Source organism: Mesoplodon bidens (assembly GCF_964165515.1).
Source record: "Mesoplodon bidens genome assembly, chromosome: 10".
In the NCBI taxonomy this organism is placed as follows: domain Eukaryota; kingdom Metazoa; phylum Chordata; class Mammalia; order Artiodactyla; family Ziphiidae; genus Mesoplodon; species Mesoplodon bidens.
The window spans coordinates 4730984-4758187 of record NC_138172.1 but is presented as its reverse complement, the minus strand read 5'-3'; the positions used below and the strand labels follow the sequence as shown (position 1 = coordinate 4758187).

Below are 27204 nucleotides of genomic sequence, written 5' to 3'. Positions count from 1 at the left end.
CGCAGTGGTTGGGAGTCTGCCTGCCGATGCAGGGGACGCGGGTTCGTGCCCCAGTCCCGGAAGATCCCACATTCCACAGAGCGGCTGGGCCCGTGAGCCATGGCTGCTGAGCCTGCGCGTCCAGAGCCTGTGCTCCGCAATGGGAGAGGCCACAAGAGTGAGAGGCCCGTGTACAGCCAAAAAAAAAAAAAAAAGTCAACGTAGGATCATTAAGGATAATAAAGATATCTTTTGGGTCACTACATAAATATACTATATTAAAAGAAACATACACACTCTAGACATCTAAGCTAGGGTCAATAAACCTAAAAGTTACTTCCTTTGGCACGCAAGTTTTGTTCTATAAAGTACCTTTACTGGAGAACAACTAAAAAAGCCAAAATACATCTTCATCTCTTATTCCTACTTTTGCATTCCCATATGATTCCCTTGATAGGGAATAAAATATTCCCTTAACAGCGTCAGCTCCCTAACTGACACTAAATACACAAAAAAGAGAGATCTGTATTGGTTTTCATTTAAAAACTACAATTTTCAACTGTTTTTTAGGAAAACAGACATTATTTTACTAGTTCTCCCAAGCATACCTTTGGGTTTTAAATTTTGTTTCTCTTTAATTATTTTAAATTCTAACACTGTCATTAAATTCTACCTACTCTACTATTGTCTATTCCATTTCCATAGTTATCAATTCAGTTCAGTATTTTAAAAGAGCACCTACCACTATATGATAGTCACTACTCAATCCAGCCCATATCCTAACGATTCCCTGTACTAGTTACTTCTCAAGGTATAATCCCATCATTATTAATGGCCTGTCAGTAGGAGTCATCCCCTCACTTCCACCTACTTCTCCTGGTCTAGGGGCACCACCTTGTGGTGAACAACAGGAATTACCCTTCCCATCATCTCATTTCTTCCCCCGTGGGAGAACATTACACCTGGGCTTTCTGGTTTTGCTCGCAGCTCAATTAATTCAATCTTACAAATCTCCCTTTCATTTGAACAGAGCAGAATGTCATCCTGGTGCAATTTACCACAGAGGATAGAGTTCCTTATTTATAAACGCTGGATAATTCACAAACTCTAAGTCTACAAATTACTTGTTACTGAGTAAGAATGAGAAGGAATGGGTTTTTGAGAGGTAATTCAAAGATGAACTCCAGACAGCGGCAGATGCTGAGCTCTGTATGCATTTTCCAGCGTTGGCCTCAGCTGGGAAGTCCTTCCGGGCCTGCACAGGCCCGATCCCACCTTGTGGAGATACGGGCCGATGGGGAAAGACGTCTGAAGCTCCTGCTGCTCCTGAGGTGCCAGCCTGGAGGCAGTGTAAGCAGCTGGGGCGGTGCTGCGTGGGACCTCCGGTACAGGAGGAAGGTGACAGGTGGTGCCTTTCCCTTGAGCCCTGCCCGCAGCTATGTAGTCCCACTGCATGGAAAATCCACACGTAGGCCTGGAAACCATGATTCTATCAAAGGTGGTTCAGACTATTCAGTGTGAAATCATCCCAACATTTTGGGCTCTTAGCCACCAAAACGTAGGAATTACAACAGGAAGAGTAAACCTACCTCTCTCCTTCTACCTCACCTGCCTGCCTCAACCCTTTCTTCTTTTCTCTAATTTCCAGATTCAGCCAGGCATTACAAAAAAATTCCCTTTCTTGAGAGAAATGTGCTCTCATGCACCTCAGGAGATTTGTTTGTAGCCTATGGTTTTAAATAGCCCAATTATTTCCCAGTGGGTAGAAAATCAATTTTATGGATCTTCAAACAGATGTAATAACCATCATGAATAATAAAATTAAATAATAAAGTGGCAAAAAAATTCCCTTTCTCTCTGTCCAAACTGAAAGCAGCCCACAAAACTTCCCTAACTGCAGCCTAATAAAGGTATATTACTTTTTCTAACTTCATCTATAAACAGGAAAGTGATAGTGAGCTCTGAAGTGATATTAACCTTTAAATAGAGAACCAAGATCACTAACCTCAAAGTTTCCCTTCACACAGTCCTCATACTGGCTAGGCCCTAGGGTTCTATGCGGGGTATAAATAAAGATAACTAGCACATGGTCCTAGCTCTTGAGAGGCTCACAATTGGGGTTTCTTCTTCTTCTTTTTCCTTTTTTTTTTTTGTAAAGGTCTCACATATTTATTACTGAGCCAAACACTAGTGCAGAAACACTGACACAAAGAGAAAAATCATTTTCCCAGTAAAACACATCCAGCTGTTCTGATGGTAGTGATGTTTTCAGAGTGATATGGTAAGATGCAAGTGACCCTGACACAGCATAAATATGTGTGCCATCTCATGTGTGGGGCTCCTTACAGACCCAGCTTGGTTCTTCTCCTATGTCTTCTCTTGGAGACATACCTGATTTTATTAGCAGCTTTCATTCGAATTCTTTGGGGAATGGGACGATTCTGCTTTTGTTTCTTCGCCAGGAATCGCTTGACCCTGAAAGTTTGTGAGAAGACATGGCAAGGAGAAAATTCAACCACATATAGGATGGCGGAGAAGAAAGAGGAATTTCTTCTTCTTCTTTTTTAAAGCACATCTCAGCTATTTTGAAACGTGAAATCTGCATGTATTGTGTTGTCTTACAATGGAGAAGATCTATACTGAGTGTGCTTCATACTCCTAAAACATCTCCAAGGAGCACATTCTCTATAAAGCCCCTGTCAACAACTTGACCCCATACTTAGCTCTCCCTTCTAGGAACTTCTACTGTCCTTAATTTCAGTAACAGCTGATTATATAGTGTTCTCTAACAAAGCTTTTAACTGATAAGAAAGGGTTAAAATATGCTATAGATATTAATAGCCTCAGACCTCTAGGTGGCCAAGTAGAGCCTACAGTGATTGGATCAACCACCTCAGCTGTAAACATGTCATCACTTTATCCTGCTTCTAACTTTCAAATTAGAACTTTAAATATTATTTAGTACAATGACCTCATCTTGAAAATGAAGGAAATGAAACCTAGAGAATTTAATTTGTTTAAGGTCACACTGATATTAAAAAAAAAACCAGAAATGAGGCATTCTTAGAACCCAAAACTGTAGGATCCTGACTTCTGGGCTTGATTATACCACATCACACTGCTTCTTTAATTGCCACTTACATAAATCTTGCTGTCCCAACAAGACTGTGAGGTCTCTGAAAATAAGGTTGTAACATGATTTATATGTAGCTCTCATCTCTCTCAAAGTGCCAATCTCCAACTGAGGAGTACTTAAGGGATAATTATTGGTGGGATAAAAGTATCTGTTGTAAAGAAAGGTCCCATTTAATAAAAAAGATAATTTTAATTTACATATTTAGAAATGTGTTTGAATAGTATAAACATTTGTGTGTATTCATATATGTACATAAATAGAAAATGAGAAAGAGGACAAATACACTTTAGAAGAGTGACCTGAAACTACACCTTAGACTAGGCAACTTGACATGACTATTCTAAAAGCTACATCTAAGCACAGTAAGCTTGTTAAAAACAAGACAACAGGCCCCAAATGGAGTCACTTATGCTAATCCTCACATTGTCAAACTGAGAACTAAATTACAGTTTTGTCTCTCCCAGAAATGGACTCAAACCAGCCAATCAGGAATTGCCTGATCAGCATTAGTTAGGTAACCCCTGCCATCCTCTACAGGGAAAGTAACCTAGCAATAACCAATATACTTTTCTGCCTAGTATAACTTCCTTGTTCCTGCTCCCTTCGGCCTATAGAAGTCTTTCATTTTGTACAGCTCTTCAGAGTTCCTTCTATTTGCTTAAGACTGAAGGCTGTCCAATTCATAAATCGTTGAATAAAGTCAGTAAGATCCTTAAATTTGCTCAGTTGAACTTTGTTTTTTAACAAGATGAAAAGTACTAACACTTAAACCATACAACATAAGTTTAAATAATGCATACAGCTCAAGTTCTCATTAGTAAGAAGTATTCTAAGTATTGCTCCTCACCCATCTGGCACATGTAGACAGGAGGCTATGACTTATGGCCTTGATGTGCATTATCATTTTCTCCCCTTAACAATGCCCCCCAAAACCCAACCTCAGTAAAATTTCTTTATAGTATAGGCCTTTGGGACCTTCCCCTTTGCTCTTCCCTCTGCCTGGTCTGCTCTCTCCCTAGTTATCTCCTCACATCCTTCAGGTCTTTGCTCATGTGTCAGTGAGGTCTTCCCCGATCACTCTGCTTAAAATTTCCTGCCCTAGAATTCCTTATCTTCTTTCACAACTGTCATATTGTGCATTTTACTTATATGTTTTGTTTACCTCCTCTTAAACTTCACCAGGCCGAGTATTTCTGTCTGTTTTATTCACTCATATATTCTTAGCACCTAAAACTGTGGTGGGCAAAGTATGGGCCAAGGCCCAGATACTGTTCACCACAGTCAAACCCAGGCATGCCCATTCATTTACATATTATGGGTGACTGCTTTCATGCTACGACATGGTTGAGTAGTTGCAAGACAGACCATATGGTCAAAAATATTTAAATGACTATTTACAGAAAAAGTCTGCAGATCCCTAACCTAAAACAATGCTAGGTCAAACACTCTATAAACAATATTGAACAAATGTACGAACAAACATACATGGGGGAAAACATTTCTGATCCCACGGTATTTTATAAAAGATATAACAGAAGAGCATCTAAACGAAGATATCACCATGAAAGCCTTAGTATGCTTAACCAGGTTTGCACTTTCATCTATACAATTTTTCATATTCTACATCATAAACAAAGAAAAAAATGGGCAGGAGCACTAAAAGATGAGATAGTTAAGCGACTTGCCTAAAATCACTTGCTAGTAAATGGCAAATGAAGGACAGCAGCTTTTTTTTTTTTAACACTATTTTCCATTATAATCAAGCACATTTTAATCATCAATTATTTTACATTCTTCTATTTGAGAATAAGGTATAAAATCTGGCTTTATAATGTTACAAGTAACCTGAGTGTTTACAAGTTTGACTGATCATAAAACAACAATTACAATATACAGAAACTTGAGGGAACTGAACCAAATTAAACTACTCTGAATTAGCAGGCCTCCTTTCTCCTCTAACTCTACTGTCCATTTCTACCCTGATGTCGCCACGTTATTCTTAAACATAACACTAGCCTAATACTGTGGCACATTTATATACAATTGACCCTTGAACAACATGGGTTTGAATTGCATAGGTCCACTTACATGTGGATTTTTTTCAATAAATACAGCACCTGTATTTTCATCTTACAGATCTTTAACTAGGTGTGGGGGGAAAGTTTGTGTTTGATTAGAGATCACAATAGTGAATTCAAAAGAATTAGGGTTTGAGTCCGGATTCTATCCAAACCAAACTGTTTCAGCTTCCTGTCCTTGGGTGAGTAATTTATCAACTCCTTTGGGGGTTTTTTGGGGTTTTTTTTGTTTTGGTTTGGTTTTTTACGCAGTTGTACACTTTATAAATCGTTTTCCCCCCCTCAAATTATTTTCCCAATCAGGTTGCCACACAACACTGAGCAGAATTCCCGGTGCTACACAGTAGGTCCCCGTCGGTCAACATTCCAAACATAGCACTGTGAACATGTCAATCCCAAACTCCCCAACTATCCCTCCTCCCCACCCTTCCCTCCTTCCCAACCATAAGTTCGCTCTATATCAATTCCTTTGTTTTTGATGCAGAGATGGCAATATGTGGATTTTCAACTGGGTGGGGGACTGGCACCCTGAACTCCCACTTTGTTCAAGGGTCAACTGTACTACACTGAAATTTCAAAGCATTTACTTAAATAATCTCAATTTACACCATGAAATGTATACTTGACTTCTGAACCACTACGAATCTTACCATTGCTTCAAAACATGGCCTATCTCTAACCTACTGTCATGAAAACGTGTATTCAATTGCCAACTCCTTAAATTTTGATTTTTTCATTGGGCCTCTGCTGAATAATTTAGTAGTTTTTCTAAAATGTTTTATGATGTTGCATAAAATCTACATCAAAGCTCATTATTCTTTTCTTCATAGAGAATCCCTTTCTTGACATACTGTTAATTAACTCCACTTGCCTTCCAGGGACATACTATTGGGACCTTCAAAATCTTTCAAACTGACCATTGTTATTCTCTTGCTTCGATCTCTCTGACTGCTCTATTTAAGGCACCTAAGACCCTGCTTTCAGTATCATCCTTTCTTGCCTAGATTCTACAACAGACTCCTAACAGGTGCTCCGAGTATCCACCCTCGACCCCCTGCAGTCTATTCACACAGCAGCCAGAGTGATCCTTTTTAAAAAGTCTTTTTTTTTTTTTTTTAGATTTCATATATATGTGTTAGCATATGGTATTTGTTTTTCTCTTTCTGACTTACTTCACTCTGTAGGACAGACTCTAGGTCCATCCACCTCACTACAAATGACTCAATTTCATTTCTTTTTATGGCTGAGTAATATTCCATTGTATACATGTGCCACATCTTCTTTATCCATTCATCTGTCGATGGACACTTAGGTAGCTTCCATGTCCTGGCTATTGTAAACAGTGCTGCAATGAACATTGTGGTACATGACTCTTTTTGAGTTATGGTTTTCTCAGGGTATATGCCCAGTAGTGGGATTGCTGGGTCATATGGTAGTTCTATTTTTAGGTTTGTTTTTTTTTTTTTTTTTGCGGTACACGGGCCTCTCACTGCTGTGGCCTCTCCCTTTGCAGAGCACAGGCTCCGAAAGCACAGGCCCAGCAGCCATGGCTCACAGGCCCAGCCGCTCCGCGGCATGTGGGATCCTCCCGGACCAGGGCACGAACCCGTGTCCCCTGCATCGGCAGGCGGACTCTCAACCACTGCGCCACCAGGGAAGCCCTATTTTTAGTTTTTTAAGGAACCTCCATACTGTTCTCCACAGTGGCTGTATCAATTTACATTCCCACCAACAGTGCAAGAGGGTTTTGTCCACACCCTCTCCAGCATTTACTGTTTGTAGATTTTCTGATGATGGCCATTCTGACTGGTGTGAAGTCATACCTCATTGTAGTTTTGATTTGTATTTCTCTAATGATTAGTGATGTTGAGCATTCTTTCATGTGTTTGTTGGCAGTCTGTTATGAAGAACGTAGGGGCAGGACAGGAATAAAGACACAGACGTAGAGAATGGACTTGAGGACACGGGGAGGGTGAAGGGTAAGCTGGGACGAAGTGAGAGAGTGGCATGGACTTATATACACTACCAAATGTAAAATAGGTAGCTAGTGGGAAGCAGCCGCATAGCACAGGGAGATCAGCTCAGTGCTTTGTGACCACCTAGAGGGGTGGGATAGGGAGGGTGGGAGGGAGTTGCAAGAGGGAGGAGATATGGGGATATATGTATATGTATAGCTGATTCACTGTTATAAAGCAGAAACTAACACACCATTGTAAACCAATTATACTCCAATAAAGATGTTAAAAAAAAAAAAAGGTAAGTAAGATCATATCACCCTTATGCTCAAAACCCTCCAATGGCTCCCTGTCTCATTCAGAGTACAGCCAAAGTCTTTACAATGTCTATGAGGCCCTACCCGATCTGGCTACCTGTGACCTCTGTGACCCCATCTCTTACTACTGTCCCCTGCTCACTCAGCTTCTCCTCACTGGCCTCCTTGCTATTCCTTGGACATGTCAGGCAGGCTCCCATCCTGGAGTTACTTCATCTGCCTAAGTACTTATCCCCCAGAGGGCCAGCCTCATGACTTAACTCCTTCATCTCAAGTCTTCACTCAAATGTTACCTTCTAAGAGAGGCTTACCCTTATCATCCTACTTTATACTGCAACTCACCTCCCCTCTATCCACACTCCTGATCTCTTATCTTGGTCTAATTTTGTTCTTTTTTTCCGTAATACTTATCATCTTCCAACATAACATACCATTCATTTATTGTATCTATTGTATGCTATCTCTTACAATACAAACTAAGCTCCATAAGGACAGAAATCTTTGCCTGTTTCATTTTTTGGTGTATTCTAACTACCTAGAACGTTGCCTAGTGCATAGTATGTATTTGATAAGTACTGATGAATAACTGAATGAAAGCTTACTCCATTTCAGAAACTTATCCATGTACATTCTCAAACTCACTAATCAGACATCCTCTCTTGCTCCCTATCCCTATTTAGTACTAACTAATTCATCAAACAAATAATCCAAGGGCCGAAGTATCAGGCATGGGGAATTGAAACATGAATAAGACTCGCTCCTGCCCTTAGGTAATTCTTCTCTCCACTCCCATCATCACTTCTTTGATCCAAAGTACTGTCATCTCTCACCTGGACACCACAGCCATCTGGCTCATCTACCTTCATTCCATCTGAACCCAGTCAATCCATTCTCCATGCTATAAGCATAGTGATATTTTCTAATCACAAAGTTGAAACTGCCCCCCCTTGCTTAACACATTTTTGACTGGAGATGTATTACGGCCCCAGGTGTCAGTTTCTGCAAAAACCACCCGGTCAATAACGTGTTAAAATGCTTTGATGCTACTCATTCCTCTTAGGTAGAGAAAAACCCCTTAACACTCTCCGCAAACCTCTGTATGAACTGCTTCCTATCTCTCTCTCCAGCCTTAACCACTGAGTGCTTCCATGTACACACACACAGACATACACACCTGCCATCCTATCCCTCATACTCAGTAAACTTCCTTCTATCTTAGCACCTTTGCACCTGCAGTTCTCACTCCATCACCTAATGAGCCCAGCTTATCCTATAGATCTCTGTCACTTCCTCATGGAAGTATACCCTGACTTCCTTAACTAGGTCAAATGTTCCAATGACAGGTTCTAGTAGCACTTGTCACAGCTGAAAGTTCAGATTTGTTTGAATGATTTTTTTTTTAGTTTTGTTTTGTCTATTTGTTTGTTTGTTTGTTTTGACCACACTGTACAGCATGCAGGATCTTACTTCCCCGACCAGGGATTGAACCCGCCCCCCCGCCCTGCAGTGGAAGCATGGAGTCTTAACCACTGGACCGCCAGGGAATTCGCCAAATGATTATTTAATATGTGGACCCATCTGATAATAAACTCCATAAGAGTAAGGATCACATCTGTTTTTGTTCATCACAGTATCCACAGTGCCTAGAACATATTAATATGTTTTTTGAATGAATGACTGAATGAAAGCATAAGCCAAAGTATGGAAATAGGAAAAACTTTAGAGGAAGAATAAAAACTGTGGGAAAGGAGTGCTAGTTGCTGTATGAGCTGGGAGTGGTATGAGGTAAAGAAGTCCACATGGGCTAAATCATGGAAGGTCTTGCACGTCATTTCAAGGAACATATCCCTCAGGAAATGATGGAGCCAGTGAAGGGTCTTTAAGCAGTGGAAATGACAATGATTTGTTTTGATTTTAGACTGTTCTCACAAGCTGTGCGCAGCATGGAGAAAGGCTTTGAAAGGGCAATGAGATGAATGAAGGCCTAAACTAGGACACTGATTTAGGAATGGAGAATGGGGGCAACCTTGGGGATCACGTGATTAAAGAGTAGGAGGGGTCCAGATAACTCAAAGCTTGCCAACCCGGGTAACTGGTGGCTCCAGAAATTCAGATTCAGTAATTCTCAAACTCATGGGCTGACTGCACTAGAATCATCTGACGCCTTGATTAAAAATATACGTTTCTATACTGAGCCTGCGCTCTAGAGCCTGCAAGCCACAACTACTGAGCCTGCATGCCACAACTGAGGCCCACAAGCCTAGAGCCCATGCTCTGCGACAAGAGAAGCCACCGCAATGAGAAGCCCACGCACTGCAACGAAGAATAACACTCCCTCATCGCAACTAGAGAAAGCCCGCACGCAGCAATGAAGACCCAACACAGCAAAAAATAAATAAATAAATTTATTTTTTTTAAAAAATACACATTTCTAGGCTCCATACCAGATCTTCTAAATCAGAAATTCTGGGAATGGGGCACGGAAATCTTATTTTCAACGAGTGTCCAAAGTGATTTTTACTGTATTCAATCAAGTTTTGAAACAACTGAGACAAAAAACACACTAGAAGGCAAAAAGATTTATGAGAGATGATGATGATGAACTTAAATTTGTAAATGATGAGTTTGAACTGTCTATGCAGACAACCAACAGATAAATAACCAATTCCAAAGATCATATAGGATTGGTCAGGTTGGAGACCAAAATTTTGTGGAAGCATTTAAGTTCACAAAGGAGTAAAAAGAGTGGTACAGGCTATGGTTAAAACTTAGAAGGACACAATACTTAAGATGTAGACAGAGAAGAGGATTTGCTCATTAGTTAGTAATACCCTAAAATGCTATTTCTGCATGAGGTATTTGTGTGTAAAACGTTGTCCTTTTAGGTGCTCGGAGGGATACAAAGCTAAGACCTGGCGCCTGTCTTGCAAGTCCTGTGGACACTAGGCATTCTCTCAACATATCATCCAAAATGTCGCAGGCCTTATTGTTCAAGTCCATAATATACCTTGAAAGACTGTAAGTTTACTAAGAAAACACTAGTTAGTTTTATTCCAAAACGTCTTTAACGTAGAGGATATCCTTACTCCCTATTACCCACAACAAAATCCTGTTGCCCTTCCTTCAAAGCTTTCCCAGATTCCTCTGACCCATGCCCAATACATAAAAATGGAGAGAGAGTTCGGTATGATAAGAGATTTCGAATCAGATAGTGTCTAGCACACAGCAGTTACTAAAACATATCTAATCAAAATATAAATGGCCTAGACTTACTATTTTAGTTCTGAAACACTCTAGTTGGAAATATGCTAGCTGTGAAATCATGGCATACTTAACTGTTCTATGCCTCTGTTATTTCATCAACAAAAAAGGGAAAATACAAAAGAAAGGGCTGTTTTAGAATTAATGAGAAAATTACATAACTTGTGTAAACACACTGTCTGCCACATAATAAGCACAAGACGAATGGTAGCTTATCATTATCATCACTACCACTAGGTACTACTAAATATCTGTTGATTAATATTTCATATAGTTTTATATAAAGGAAATTATATTGAAAATTTAAATATATTCATTTCTCCATCTCCAGCTGAATATCTAAAAATGGTTAACACAAATTATGGCATTACAACAAAATGTTATAATATTATGCAGTCAGTAAAAATCTATATAGAATATTTATAAGTATCTAAAAATGCTGATAGAACTTTAATAAAAAATAATAGAAAAACAAAAAACCCTGTGCATTTAATAAGATTCTGGTTTTATCTTAATATGTTAATCTTAATAAAACTAAATAAAAATAAATTTAAATTTTCTTCTATATGTTTTTCATATGTAAGGAATATATTGAGAAAAAACACCAAAATATTGGCAATAGTTTTTTTTCTTCTTCTACTTTTCTGTATTTTCAAAATTTTCTACACTGGGCATATTTCGAATTCAAAAAAATTAACTTTTTAACTTTCAAATCGCAAAGCACTTACAGATAAAACTGCTTACGACTATATCAATCTGCCTTTGTGAATTTAAAGATGATCCTTTAAATAATGTAATTTGACCAAGTATATACAAGTACTGTAGTGGACTGAATTTGTCAATAAGATTTTTCTGTGAGAAAAAGATTGACGTTAGTAAACCTGAAAAGAAAGGGAGTACAGAACCTTTGTATTCAACATGTCATGACTGTTCCAACCGGGTCCCATTTCCAACATTAGGTCAAAGCCATGGTATATTAGGAACAAATAAATACTTGCCAAATCTGATTTTTTTTTTAAGTAATCGAGCTTAAAGGCCAAGAATCTAAATTAAAAACTAGACTGGGGGCTTCCCTGATGGCACAGTGGTTGAGAATCTGCCTGCCAATGCAGGGGACACGGGTTTGAGCCCTGGTCTGGGAAGATCCCACATGCCACGGAGCAACTAGGCCCGTGAGCCACAACTACTGAGCCTGCGCGTCTGGAGCCTGTGCTCCGCAACAAGAGAGGCCACGATAGTGAGAGGCCCGCGCACTGCGATGAAGAGTGGCCCCCACTTGCCGCAACTGGAGAAAGCCCTCGCACAAAAGCGAAGACCCAACACAGCCAAAAATAAATAAATAAATAAATAAAAATTAAAAAAAAAACAAAAACAACTAGACTGGTTATGTGGCAGATGGCTAAGGCAAAAGCAGGTAGCTTTCAAACACAGTGGATACACTTGAAAATCAACTCAACATTTGTCTTCCGGTTGTGTGTGCACATGGTTACATGCACGTGCAAGTCTATAAGAATGATATTAACTCCATGGGACAGAAATATCAGTGTACTTAAATGTTTATAACCAGTACTGAAACATTTTCATACTCAGAACTTTGAGTCGAGAGAAAAAAACAGATATAAAAATAGAGAGCCAGTATTTAGAATTTGAAACGATCAATCTCACATACTAAGATACAGCAGAGTAGAAGCTCTCCAGACTAATCTCTACTTAACCAACTTGTCACATTATTCTTAAACTCTCTGTTTTCTTCAAAAGACGTGTGGACTTTATGCCCTCATGAGAATCAATGTTCATGGCTAGTACTTCCGTACATATCTTGCTCCCATATCAGTTTCTTATACTCATTATAATTAGTTTAACTAAATACTAAATAAACCAATCAGATATGAGTAGAAAAAGGGCTGTTGTTTCTATGAAAACTAAGTAAAGCACTTTAAGACTCAACACAGGTAAGCTGCTTTTAAAAAAATGAATTTAAGGTGGGCAAGACATTTCAAGAGATTATTAAAACCTAGGATTCGGACCCCAACTGCTTCACAAGTGTCATTAAGTTATCACTCCACTTTATAAAAATTAAATCTAGAAATTACAGTCCATATAATGAGTACAAGAAAGGAACAGAAGTCCAATAGTAGATTTACGTTTTTAAAATGTTATGGTCTTTGACATCAGTCTTAGCAGTATTTTTTTTGGATCTGTCTCCTCTGGCAAGGGCAATGAAAGCAAAAATAAACAAATGGTACTACATCAAACTCAAAAGCTTTTGCACACTGAAGGAAATCATCAACAAAACGAAAAGACAATCTACTGAATGGAAAAATATATTTGCAAATGATATATCCAATAAGGGGTTAATACCCAAAATATATAAAGAACTCACACAACTCAATATCAAAGAAACAAACAATTCAATTAAAAAAATGGGCAGAGGACCTGAACAGCCATTTTTCCAAGGAGACATACGGATGGGTCAAGAGATACATGAAAAGATGCTCAACATCACTAATCATCAGGGAAATGCAAATCAAAACCACAATGAGGGCTTCCCTGGTGGCGAAGTGGTTGAGAGTCCGCCTGGTGATGCAGGGGACACGGGTCTGTGCCCCGGTCTGGGAAGATCCCACATGCCGCGGAGCGGCTGGGCCCGTGAGCCATGGCCGCTGAGCCTGCGCGTCCAGAGCCTGTGCTCCGCAACAGGAGAGGCCACAACAGTGAGAGGGCCGCATACCGCAAAAAAAAAAAAAACCAAAAAAAACCCCACAATGAGATATCACCTCACACTTCTCAGAATGGCTATCATCAAAAGGACAACAAATAACAAGTGTTGGCGAGGATGTGGAGAAAGGGGAACCTTCATGCACTATTGGTGGAAATGGAAATTGGTGCAACCACTGTGGAAAACAGTATGGGGGTTCCTCAAAAAAATTAAAAATTGAACTACCATACAATCCAGCAATTCCACTTCTAGGTTATTTATTCAAAGAAAATGAAAACACTAATTTGAAAAGATATATGCACCCCTACGCTCACTGCAGCATTATTTACAATAGGCAAGATATGGAAGCAATCTAACTGTCCACTGATAGATAAATGGATAAAGAAGATATATACACAATGGTGTATTACTCAGCCATAAAAAAGAATGAAACCCTGCCATTTGCAGCAACATGGATGGACCTAGAGGCTATTATGCTAAGTGAAATAAGTCAGAGAAAGACAAATACCATGTGAGTTCACTTATATGTGGAACCTAAAAAACAAGACAGAGTCGCAAAGATAGAGAAAACAAACTGGTGGCTGCCAGAGGAGAGAAGGGTGGGGAGGTGGGTAAAATGGGTGAAGAGGATGTAATGTACAGCCTAGGAAATATAGTTAATAACATTGTAATAACTTTGTATGGTGTCAGATGGTTACTTAACTTCTTGTGGTGATCAATTCATAACGTATGTGAATGTCAAGTCACAATGCTGTACATCTGAAATGAATATAATGTTGTATGTCAACTATAGTTCAATTTAAAAAGGAAAATAAAATGTAAGACAACCTTAGTTTTAAGTTAAAATAAAATATTCAAATATATTTCAATAAAAATTTTAAAATAAGGGAATTCCCTGGTAGTCCAGTGGTTCGGACTCGGTGCTTCCATTGCCGGGGACTGGGTTCGATCCCTCGTCAGGGAACTAAGATCCCACAAGCCATGCAGTGCAGCCAAAAAAAAATTAAATTAAATTAAAAGATAAAAATAAAATAAAATATTCAAAGTACATATCTTTTTAAATAATTTTTTTGATAATAAAAACTTTTACTGACTGTAAGACCTATATCCAAAAGTTCATAGCAGTTTAATTCATTATAGCCAGAAAATGGAAATGATCCAAATGGCCATCAGCTGGTGAATGGAGAAACAAATAGATACACAATGGAATACTATTCAGCAATAAAAATGATGCAAGAACATAGCTGAAACTCCAAAGCATTATGCCAAGTGAAAGAAGCCAAACACAAAAGACTATGCACTGTATGATCCCATTTATATTAAATTCTAGAAAAGGCAAAACAACAGTGATAGAAAGCAAATCAGTGGTTGCCAGAGGCCAAGGGTTGGTTAGAGAACAGAGGACTTACAGCAAAGAAGCATAAGAAATCATTCTGGGGTGATGGAGATGTTCTATACCATGATTACTGTTACATGACTATTCATTTCTCAAAACTAATCAAACTGCACACTTAAAATTACTGGGTTTTATTGAAGTATATGTCAGTAACGTTGACAAACATTAAAAAAAATTTTTATGAAAAAAGATTCTCCCTTGGCTTTGTTTCTATGAAGTTTTCAAAACAATATAAATGCATACAATATGCTTTACTTATGCTTTTTCATTATAACATAAAAGTCTGTAATCCTAGAATCACTACCAATAAATTTCTTAATGTTCTCTGGTACAGATCAAGACAAATTATACAATTACATTGTTAGTTTGTATTGCCAAGTAGATTGCATAATTGACGACCAAATGTCCTTTTTACTTGAATTATAGCACAAATATATGCTACTTTTCCTCATTTATACTTTTAATTTTAATGAAGTGAATCATTATTCTGATGATTCTGTTATTCTGGTGGATTTGTTTTTCTGACACGTTTAACTTCTTAAAGTGATTTACTGTCCACTATCTGTTTGTTTCTTTTTAGTGTCTTTTTTATTTTATTTATTTATTAAATTTATTTTATTTATTTATTTTTGGCTATGTTGGGTCTTCGTTGCTGCGTGCGGGCTTTCTCTAGCTGCGGAGAGTGGGGGCTACTCTTCATTGTGGTGCACGGGCTTCTCATTGCGGTGGCTTCTCTTGCTGAGGAGCACGGCTCTAAGCATGTGGGCTTCAGTAGTTGCGGCATGCGAGCTCAGTCTTTGTGGCTCGCGGGCTTCTCATTGTGGTGGCTTCTTTTGTTGCGGAGCACAGGCTCCAGGTGCGTGGGCTTCAGTAGTTGTGGCACACGGGCTCAGTAGTTGTGGCTCACAGGCTCTAGAGCGCAGGCTCAGTAGTTATGGCACACGGGCTTAGGTGCTCTGCAGCATGTGGGATCTTCCCGGATCAGGGCTCGAAACTGTGTCCCCTGCACTGGCAGGAGGATTCTTAACCACTGTACCACCAGGGAAGCCCCCTACTGTCTTCTTTAGATAGGAGAGGTTTAAAGGTCCTAGACTCAATATTTAGATTTCTAGGTTAAATATGCTGTAAAATAAACTTACTGGTGCCAGAAGGAGACACAGAATGAAAGTGATTTACTATCATAAAAGCCTTAAGGGATGCATAAAAGTAAAGCCAAAAGATAGCAAGTTGGTGACACTAAGGGACAGACCTCACCCACAAATGTGTTCTGTTTTGGCTTGCACAGTATGTTAAAAATCAAGAGATTATTCATTTAACTTTCTAGTTTCTCTTGAAAATTCAGAAGCCTTGGCAATACTAGGCTCACAGTCCTAAATTACAACAATCAGCTAAAGCTAAGAAGACACTGTCCCTTTAGACCGGGCACATACTCTTTCTTCAGTCCGTCCAAGTCTCTGACACTTGAGTTCACTCATTGTCTCTACATACCTGGCTACATGTATCTGAGTTTTCAAACCCTAGTTTGAAACAGTTTGAGGTTAGTGCCTCAACTAACCATAACTGAGAGATGAAGTTAGAGTTATATGAATGGAGTTCCCCCTAAATTTGTTATGCTTAGTTCTCCTTCCAGGCAGACCAAAAAAAAACTGTTCATTACGAGTAAATGATAAGAATCCCTCCCATCAGGAAACTTACAGAAGGCTCTTAGATAGCCTCATCCACCAGAGGGCAGACAGCAGAAGCAAGAACTACAATCCCGCAGCCTGTGGAACAAAAACCACATTCACAGAAAGATAGACAAGATGAAAAGGCAGAGGGCTATGTACCAAATGAAGGCACCAGATAAAACCCCAGGAAAACAACTAAATGAAGTGGAGATACGCAACCTTCCAGAAAAAGAATTCAGAATAATGATAGTGAAGATGATCCAGGACCTCGGAAAAAGAATGGAGGCAAAGATCGAGAAGATACAAGAAATGTTTAACAAAGACCTAGAAGAATTAAAGAACAAAGAAACAGAGATGAATAATACAATAACGGAAATGAAAATTATACTAGAAGGAATCAAAAGCAGAATAACTCAGGCAGAAGAACGGATAAGTGATCTGGAAGACAGAATGGTGGAATTCATTGCTGCGGAACAGAATAAAGAAAGAAGAATGAAAAGAAATGAAGACAGTCTAAGAGACCTCTGGGACAACATTAAACACAACAACATTCACATTATAGGGGTCCCAGAAGGAGAAGAGAGAGAGAAAGGACCAGAGAAAATATTTGAAGAGATTATAGTCGAAAACTTCCCTAACATGGGAAGGAAACAGCCACCGAAGGCCAGGAAGCGCAGCGAGTCCCATACAGGATAAACACAAGGAGAAACTCGCTGAGACACAGAGTAATCTAATTGGCAAAAATTAAAGACAAAGAAAAATTACTGAAAGCAGCAAGGGAAAAACGAAAATAACATACACAGGAACTCCCATATGCTTAACAGCTGATTTCTCAGCAGAAACTCTACATGCCAGAAGGGAGTGGCATGATATACTTAAAGTGATGAAAGGGAAGAACCTACAACCAAGATTACTCTACCCAGCAAGGATCTCATTCAGATTGGATGGAGAACTCAAAAGCGTTACAGACAAGCAAAAGCTAAAAGAATTCAGCACCATCAAACCAGCTCTATAACAAATGCTAAAGGAACTTCTCTAAGTGGGAAACACAAGAGAAGAAAAGGACCTACAAAAACAAACCCAAAACAATTAAGAAAATGGTCATAGGAACATACGTATCAATAATTACCTTAAACGTGAATGGATTAAATGCTCCAACCAAAAGATACAGGCTTGCTGAACGGATACAAAAACAAGACCCATACATATGCTGTCTACAAGAGACCCACTTAGACCTAGGGACACATACAGACTGAAAGTGAGGGGATGGAAAAAGATAGTCCATGCAAATGGAAATCAAAAGAAAGCTGGGAGTAGCAATACTCATATCAGATAAAATAGACTTTAAAATAAAGAATGTTGGGCTTCCTGGTGGCACAGTGGTTGAGAGTCCACCTGCTGATGCAGGGGACACGGGTTCGTGACGCGGTCCGGGAGGATCCCACATGCCGCGGAGCGGCTGGGCCTGTGAGCCATGGCCGCTGAGCCTGAAGCGTCCGGAGCCTGTGCTACGCAGCGGGAGAGGCCACCACAGTGAGAGGCCCGCATACCGCAAAAAAAAAAAAAAAAAAAAAAAGTTACAAGGAAGGACACTACATAATGATCAGGGGATCAATCCAAGAAGAAGATATAACAATTATAAATATATATACACCCAACATAGGAGCACCTCAATACATAAGGCAGCTGCTAACAGCTATAAAGAGGAAATCAACAGTAACACAATAACAGTGGGGGACTTTAACACCTCACTTACACCAATGGACAGATCATCCAAAATGAAAATAAATAAGGAAACAGAAGCTTTAAATGACACAACAGACCAGATAGATTTAATTGATGTTTATAGGACATTCCATCCAAAAACAGCAGATTACACTTTCTTCTCAAGTGCGCACGGAACATTCTCCAGGATCGATCACATCTTGGGTCACAAATCAAGCCTCAGTAAATTTAAGAAAACTGAAATCATATCAAGCATCTTTTCTGACCACAACACTATGAGATTAGAAATGAATTACAGGGAAAAAAACGTAAAAAACACAAACACATGGTGGCTAAACAATACGTTACTAAATAAGCAAGAGATCACTGAAGAAATCAAAGAGGAAATCAAAAAATACCTAGAGACAAATGACAATGAAGACACTACGATCCAAAACCTATGGGATGTAGCAAAAGCAGTTCTAAGAGGGAAGTTTATAGCTATACAAGCCTACCTCAAGAAACAAAAATCTCAAACAATCTAACCTTACACCTAAAGGAACTAGAGAAAGGAAGGAACTAGAGAAAGAAGAACAAACAAAATCCAAAGTTAGCAGAAGGAAAGAAATCATAAAGATCAGAGCAGAAATAAATGAAACAGAAACAAAGAAAACAATAGCAAAGATCAATAAAACTAAAAGCTGGTTCTTTGTGAAGATAAACAAAATTGATAAACCATTAGTCAGACTCATCAAGAAAAAGAGGGAGAGGACTCAAATCAATAAAACCAGAAATGAAAAAGGAGCAGTTACAACACACAGCAGAAATACAAAGCATCCTAAGAGACTACTACAAGCAACTCTATGCCAATAAAATGGACAACGTGGAAGAAATGGACAAATGCTTAGAAAGGCAAAACATTCCAAGACTGAACCAGGAAGAAATAGAAAACATGAACAGACCAATCACAAGTAATGAAATTGAAACTGCTTAAATATCTTCCAACAAACAAAAGTCCACGACCAGATGGCTTCACAGGGGAACTCTATCAAACATTTAGAGAAGAGCTAACACCCATCCTTCTCAAACTCTTCCAAAAAATTGCAGAGGAAGGAACACTCCCAAACTCATTCTATGAGGCCACCATCACCCTGATACCAAAACCAGACAAAGATACTACAAAAAAAGAAAATTACAGACCAATATCACTGATGAATACAGATGCAAAAATCCTCAACAAAATACTAGCAAACAGAATCCAACAACACATTAAAAGGATCATACACCATGACCAAGTGGCATTTATCCCAGGGATGCAAGGATTCTTCAATATAAGCAAATCAATCAATGTGATACACCATAATAACAAACTGAAAAAGAAAAACCATATGATCATCTCAATAGATGCAGAAAAAGCTTTTGACAATATTCAACACCCATTTATGATGAAAACTCTCCAGAAAGTGGGCACAGAGGGAACCTACCTCAACATAATAAAAGCAATATATGACAAACCCAGAGCAAACATCATTCTCAATGGTGAAAAACTGAAAGCATTTCCTCTAAGATCAGGAACAAGACAAGGATGCCCATTCTCACCACTATTATTCAACATAGTTTTGGAAGTCCTAGCTATGGCAACCAGAGAAGAAAAATAAATAAAAGAAATACAAATTGGAAAAGAAGAAGTAAAACTGACACTGTTTTTCAAATGACATGATACTATACATAGAGAATCCAAAAAATGCCACCAGAAAACTACTAGAGCTAATCAATGAATTTGGTAAAGTTGCAGGATACAAAATTAATGCACAGAAATCTCTTGCATTCCTATACACTAATGATGAAAAATCTGAAAGAGAAATTAAGGAAACACTCCCATTTACCATTGCAACAAAAAGAATAAAATACCTAGGAATAAACCTACCTAGGGAGACAAAAGACCTCTATACAGAAAACTATAAGACACTGATGAAAGAAATTAAAGATGATACCAACAGATGGAGAGATATACCATGTTCTTGGATTGGAAGAATCAATATTGTGAAAATGACTATACTACCCAAAGCAATCTACAGATTCAATGCAATCCCTATCAAATTACCAATGGCAGTTTTTACGGAACTAGAACAAAAAATCTTATAATTTGTATGGAGACACAAAAGACCCCGAATAGCCAAAGATGTCTTGAGGGAAAAAAACAGAGTGGGAGGAATCAGACTCCCTGACTTAAGACTATACTACAAAGCTACAGTAATCAAGACAATATGGTACTGACACAAAAACAGAAACATAGATCAGTGGAACAAGATAGAAAGTCCAGAGATAAACCCACACACCTATGGTAAACTAATCTATGACAAAGGAGGCAAGGATATAAAATGGAGAAAAGACAGTTTCTTCAATAAGTGGTGCTGGGAAAACTGGACAGCTACATGTAAAAGAATGAAATTAGAACACGCCCTAACACCATACACAAAAATAAACTCAAAATGGATTAGAGACCTAAATGTAAGACCGGACACTATTAAACTCTTAGAGGAAAACATAGGAAGAACACTCTTTGACGTAAATCACAGCAAGATCTTTTTTGATCCACTTCCTAGAGTAATGGAAATAAAAACAAAAATAAACAAATGGGACCTAATGAAACTTCAAAGCTTTTGCACAGCAAAGGAAACCATACCCAAAACAAAAAGACAACCCTCGGAATGGGAGAAAATATTTGCAAACAAATCAACAGACAAAGGACTAATCTGCAAAATATATAAACAGCTCATGCAACTCAATATTAAAAAAACAAACAACCCAATCCAAAAATGGGCAAAAAGACCTCAATAGACATTTCTCCAAAGAAGACATACAGATGGCCAAGAAGCAAATGAAAAGCTGCTCAACATCACTAATCATTAGAGAAATGCAAATCAAAACTACAATGAGGTATCACCTCACACCAGTTAGAATGGGCATCATCAGAAAATCTACAAACAACAAATGCTGGAGAGGATGTGGAGAAAAGGGAACCCTCTTGCACTGTTGGTGGGAATATAAATTGATACAGCCACTATGGAGAAGAGTACGGAGGTTCCTTAAAAAACTAAAAATAGAATTACCATATGATCCAGCAATCCCACTACTGGGCATATACCCAGAGAAAACCATAATTCAAAAAGACACATGCACCCCAATGTTCACTGCAGCACTATTTACAATAGCCAGGTCATGGAAGCAACCTAAATGCCCATCAACAGACGAATGGATAAAGGAGATGTGGTACATATATACAATGGAATATTACTCAGGCACAAAAAGGAATGAAATTGGTTCATTTGTTGAGACATGGATGGATCTAGAGACTGTCATACAGAGTGAAGTAAGTCAAAAAGAGAAAAACAAAGATCATATATTAACGCATGTAGGTGGAACCTAGAAAAATGGTACAGATGAACCAGTTTGCAGGGCAGAAGTTGAAACACAGATGTAGAGAACAAACGTATGGACACCAAGCAGGGAAAGCTGCGGGGTGCGGGGGGGTGCGGATGGTCGTGTGATGAACTGGGCGATTGGGATTGACATGTATACACTGATGTGTATAAAACTGATGACTAATAAGAACTTGCTGTATAAAAAAATAAATAAAATTCGAAAATTAAAAAAAAAGAGTAAATGGTAAGAATGCATACGTTCTACTGTAGAAAGCAAAATGTATACTGAATGCTGATAACGTGGTACAGTGTGTAATGAAATTATAAGCAATTTAGTATATTTCCATGCTAAGCACAAACCCAGATTCCAGAACTCTATTCATTATCTTCACTAATATAAGAAAGCCAGTTCATGTGCAAAACTAAAGCAACAAGAAAAAACAAAGCATCTTTATTTCTCTACCATAAAACTGAGCCTTTTAATATAATACTTGAAGAGCACATGAAGTATACTGAAGGTTTTAACAAAAGGATAAAATAAAATATAGCAATATGTTAGGAAGCAAATAGGAATATAATTATAAGCATTCATTATTAGCTATAACGATTATTATTCATCTCACTTATTTAATGAAAAGGGAAACCATCTTTTGCCACAACTTTGAGGTACTTGATGAGATAGATACCTCTTTTTTTTTTCTTTTTTTTTGCAGTACGTGGGCCTCTCACTGTTGTGGCCTCTCCCGTTGCGGAGCACAGGCTCCGGACGTGCAGGCTCAGCGGCCATGGCTCACGGGCCCAGCCGCTCCGCGGCATGTGGGATCTTCCCAGACCGGGGCACGAACCCATGTCCCCTGCATCGGCAGGTGGACTCTCAACCACTGCGCCACCAGGGAAGCCCAGATACCTCTTTTTAGTCACCAAAGCAAAGTCTGCAGAGTCCTAGATACAAAGAACAATAAGTTAACAGGTAATCTAACAGACTTACCCGTTCTGCAGATGCCTCATCCCCTGGCAGACACGCAGCAGCAGCAGCAGCAGCAGCACAAGCTATTTCCATCACAGTGGAGCTGGTAGGAGCATCAGTAGTGGATGAAGATCTGGGTCGGCCGGACTGCATAAGAGTTGCCATCTCCTGGCCAGACTTCCTGTTGATTTGGGGACTTCCCTTTGGGGCCTCTGGCTTGCCCCGCCTACTATGCAAGCTCGTCCCTCTCTTCATCTTGGGTGGCACTCGGATCTGCTGCAGGACACGATTCAAAGCTGTGGGGTGGGTGGGGACACCATCAATCTCAGCACACGCGTTCTGGCTTTCCAGATCCATTTCGGGTTCTGGATCTGCCTGAATTTGTTGCACATCATGTGGAGACACTGATGACCTCCTGCGCTGGTGCTGGAAGAGATGCTTCAAGCCTTGGCCAATCACATTAATGTTCTCCAAAGCATTGTGGGTCATTTTAGACAACTTTTGTTCTGATTCTGTCTGCTTTCTGGCCTCTGCATCTTGGGATTTGCCTCCAGGATCAGGGTCCTCAAATAACTGTTCACTGCCCGAAGGCTCCATCAGTAGACTTAATACGATTATTTGCAAACTCAAAAAATTTTAAACACACCAAGACTGTCAAATTAGGTAGGCATTGCTTCAACAGTAACTACACATGCAGCTTTGAGACGAAGGCTTCATGCCTATCTAATGTTAAAAAAGAACAAACAAAAAAAAAGAACCTCATATTATAAATCCATGCAGAAACTCCAGGGTTAAAACAAAGAAAAACATGCCACTAGCCAAACAACTAGGCATTATCATTAAGCAATCTTTAATCAGAAGATTAAAAGATAGTTTTCCAGATAGTGGGTAATGATTATTTTCTAGAATAGGAGAAAAAGCTCAGAAACAAGTACATAGGAAATGAAAAGAGCAACGTTTAAAAAAATCCCTACAAGTTTCAATATGAAGAAGAACTGAATAATAGAGGAGTCATCTTGGAATGGAAACCATAATATTTGAGAGAATAGCCATTACTTGGGGAATAAGAGAGAACAGAGCACAGAGCATTCAATATATACAGTCTTGCTGAGGCAATTTAAATTATTCCTCTCATTCAAAACCACAGTTAGTTATCTGTACGCTGAAACTCAGTGGAGTAAATTCAAAGAATAATAGTGAGAAGTGAATATCCCAACCTAACTGTATGTGGATTTTAATGGAAAAGAGGAATTTCTGGTTAACTTTCATACTCATCAAGGTCACTGGTAACTAGAAGTGATAGGTTTGCTCTTTTGAGAAGAAAATGTAAATTAAAATCTTGTAAGTTGAATTCTCTGCTGAAGCCCAAATGACCTTTTGGCACCATATGAGTGAATGATCCAAAGAGAATCTGTCTTCAGAGAGACTAAAGCTTTGCTCAGTACAAGCTATCAAGATAAGATACTCAAAGAAATGCCTTTCTTTGAACAGTGTCAACTCTGACAGAGGCTTCCCATACACAGTCAGTCCTCCATATCCACAGGTTCCACATCTGCAGATTTAACCAACCTCAGATGGAAAATATTGGGGGTGGGGGAGTTCCAGAATGTTCCAAAAAGCAGAACTGAATTTGCCATGTGCCCAGCAACTATTTACATAGCATTTACATTGCATCTATAACTATTTTCATAGCATTTACATAGTATTAGGTATCATAAATACTCTAAAGATGATTTAAAGTATATGGGAGGATGTGCATAGTTATATGCAAATACTATGCCATTTTATATAAAGGACTTGAGCATCTGAGGATATCTGTATTTGCAGGGGTCCTGGAACCAATCCTCCAAGGATACCAAGGGACAACTGTATTCACAAAAATTCAAAAACAAAGAAGTGACACAGTAACTGGGTATGACTGAAAGTAGAGAAAAAGAAAGGTCAAATAGCAACCACATACCAATATTAAATGCAGGAAATTAAAAGGAAGTTGAAACTAAGAGATGCAAGGTCAGCACAATTGCCATGGTTACAGAAATCACATGCCAAAAAAAGGGGGGGATGGTAAGGATGAGATTTTTCATAATAGAAAGTGTGTGTTTTTTTTAATTGAGTTTCTGCAAATATATAAAACAAAATTGTATTAATGTACAGAACCAGCTAGGGAGGGCAAAATATGGTGTAGGAAGGTCTTTATTTCCATATTTTACCTCAGACTTTCATTCAAACAGCTTTAGAACTCCCTACACTATACCAAGTACTTTGAACAGTCTAAGTCACTACTAGTGAAGCACCTAAGGCAGTCATGTTCTGGGGATATGCAGACCCTTGGCCACCAAGTAGCAATCTAAAAGGCATAAATTAGCTGGATTTAAGAGTTCACTATGACCTCCAGGCTACTAGAGTTCAAAGGGAGAGGAATGCAAACCCACTAGACCTTTCTTCCTGGTAACTACTCTCAGAAGACCTTCTCATCATGTATATGGACACTGTCATTGTGGCTCTGCTGACCATATTCTTTCATGCCTATTTTCCCATCTGCTAACCTCTTCATGACTCAGGAGAGTAAACTGTGTTGACAGGGTTAAAGATGTTTGTCTCTCACCAGTACCTTCCTACTGTCTAAATACCACAAAATTCTTTGCTCCCAAACTAAGCAAATGAGTAGGAGCCATGAGAATGGGAAATTTCACTGCCTTTCACTCAAATTCTTTGTGGCCACACCGAAATCCTGCCACACCACTGGGGCCTCCTACCCTTTTCCTGACTGTGTATTGCTTTATTTTTCCTTTTCCCTTTTCAAGAGCCAAGAAAGAGGCCCTTAATCCTTACTAGATTAACAACTGTCTTGGCTTGTACTGGAGTTTTCTGGGGCTCCTTGTGGGGAAAAATGTTGCCAATAGTGTATGTATTTAATTATCCTCATCTTCTCTCAAGAGTTTGTATAGCACAGATTAATAGTTATTGAATTATTTTCACTCTTCAAAGCATTAAGCTTCTCAGAGAAAAAGGGCTATGTAACCAAGATAATCCAGTAACAGTGTATATCAAGTAATCTCTTCTTGCACTGTGAAAGCAGCAGGCTGATAATGAGGAAGTAATTTACTTTTTTCTTATTTATATTGCATTAGCTAAATAATACAACTGATTTTTGGGGGGTTGATTTTGAAAGTAAATATGTAAAATAAGTTTCTCCCATGAGAATAAAAGATACCATGAAGAGAGGAATGGTGTCAAGGTTAGCTGGAAAACCAAATGACCCACTTGTCTCATATATAAACATATCAGGAATTTATTACTCAGCAAATCAGTTTCATTAGGCAGTATTATAAACTAATCAGGTGGTCACCTGCTTCTTTTAAAAAAATGGAGAATCTGGTACATTTTAAATGTCAGTAACTTCATTTGAGATTTCACTAGCATGTCTACATTATTTATTTTCAAATAATTTGAAATGATCAATTACAAGGAAATGCCAGCATTCCTAGGAAAACCTAGAAATAAAGTGTTAATTTCCAAGCCAAAGCTTGCACAGGATATCAACATAGCTGTAAAGATTACCTAGTAGAAGTGTAATAAATTCTGGGATTTCTAAAGGCAAAACATATATTAATGATACTAACAGAAGCTTACCTAACATGGAACACTAAAGAAACCTAAATTGAGCTTTAAACATCAAGTTGTTAGATAAGAATTTTGAAAAACAACCTGTTGCACTGACTATAAAATGTAATCTGGTACTTGTACCTATCATCTGCATTATTGCTGTGATATCAACACAAACAAGAAATATCTCTTGTCCAAAAAAAAAAAGAAAAAGAAAAAGAAGGAAAGAAAGAAATATTTCTTGTCAAATACTGTGAAACTTGGCAAAACTTTCTGTAGGCCAAGAAAAAATCTTTAAGGCCACCTTTCAATTTGTGATAAATATTAAGGAAGGTCAAATGCTATGCCCAAAATACCGAAGACAGTAATGCTATAATAATTAATTATATAAAACTTGTGACAGTAAGAAAAACAAGCACTAAAGGAATTCAATAATGTGAAAGTTTTTTAGAACTCCCCTATTTCCTTCTGTAAGACAGTAGTAAAATTCAAATCAATAATAACTGTTGCTCAGTTTATAAAATTTCCCAAATAACCATATTGAGGTCTCTGGTTTAACACAAACAAGTACAACAGTAAAGCTAAGTGTGCTTTCGTAAGACAGAAATGTTAGCTTCTCTTTTATTCATTCAGCTTCTCTGAAAAGTAAAGTTCTTTTAGTAAGCCAGAAGAAATGGGTAAAGAGCAAAGGGAACAAAAGGACATGGGAGAAAGGGGGCAGGGGGAAGGGGTGAAAAGTGGGGAAAAAAGAGGAAGAAAACTGGTAGCCACCAACAAACCAGGTATTTCAGATAACTTTGTTAAATTTTCAGAATTTTTAAGAATTTTTCTACAATGGTTTTGCAAAAAAATTCCAAATTATATATGAATTATCTTTCTTTTTTTCCTTTAAGTTTTTCTTCCCAACTTTTTAGTTTTTGTGATAGATATGGTGACCAAAGCTTTCTGGTTTGGCTATGAACCAACTTATTTCACTGATGATAAAGAGTTGGAT

At 38.5% G+C, this 27204-nt stretch overlaps 1 protein-coding gene and 1 pseudogene across 4 annotated transcripts in view; both read right to left on the bottom strand.

Moving 5' to 3' along the window:
* The window catches only part of TMCC1 (transmembrane and coiled-coil domain family 1), a 221000-nt gene that overhangs the window by 139916 nt on the left and 53880 nt on the right, over positions 1-27204 (bottom strand). For 2 of the 3 annotated variants that reach the window (XR_014016929.1, XM_081247082.1), the window contains exon 3: positions 22626-23323. Coding sequence is in view for 2 of the 3 variants with exons in the window: in XM_081247082.1 (XP_081103208.1) it covers positions 22626-23201 (576 nt within the window). In the remaining variant the exon portion in view is untranslated. The remainder of the gene's footprint in view (positions 1-22625; positions 23324-27204) is intronic. The other variant, XM_081247083.1, reaches the window with a different exon arrangement.
* LOC308624129 (large ribosomal subunit protein eL39-like) lies at positions 497-2724 on the bottom strand (annotated as a pseudogene). The gene has a single exon. The product of its transcript is annotated as a large ribosomal subunit protein eL39-like (transcript).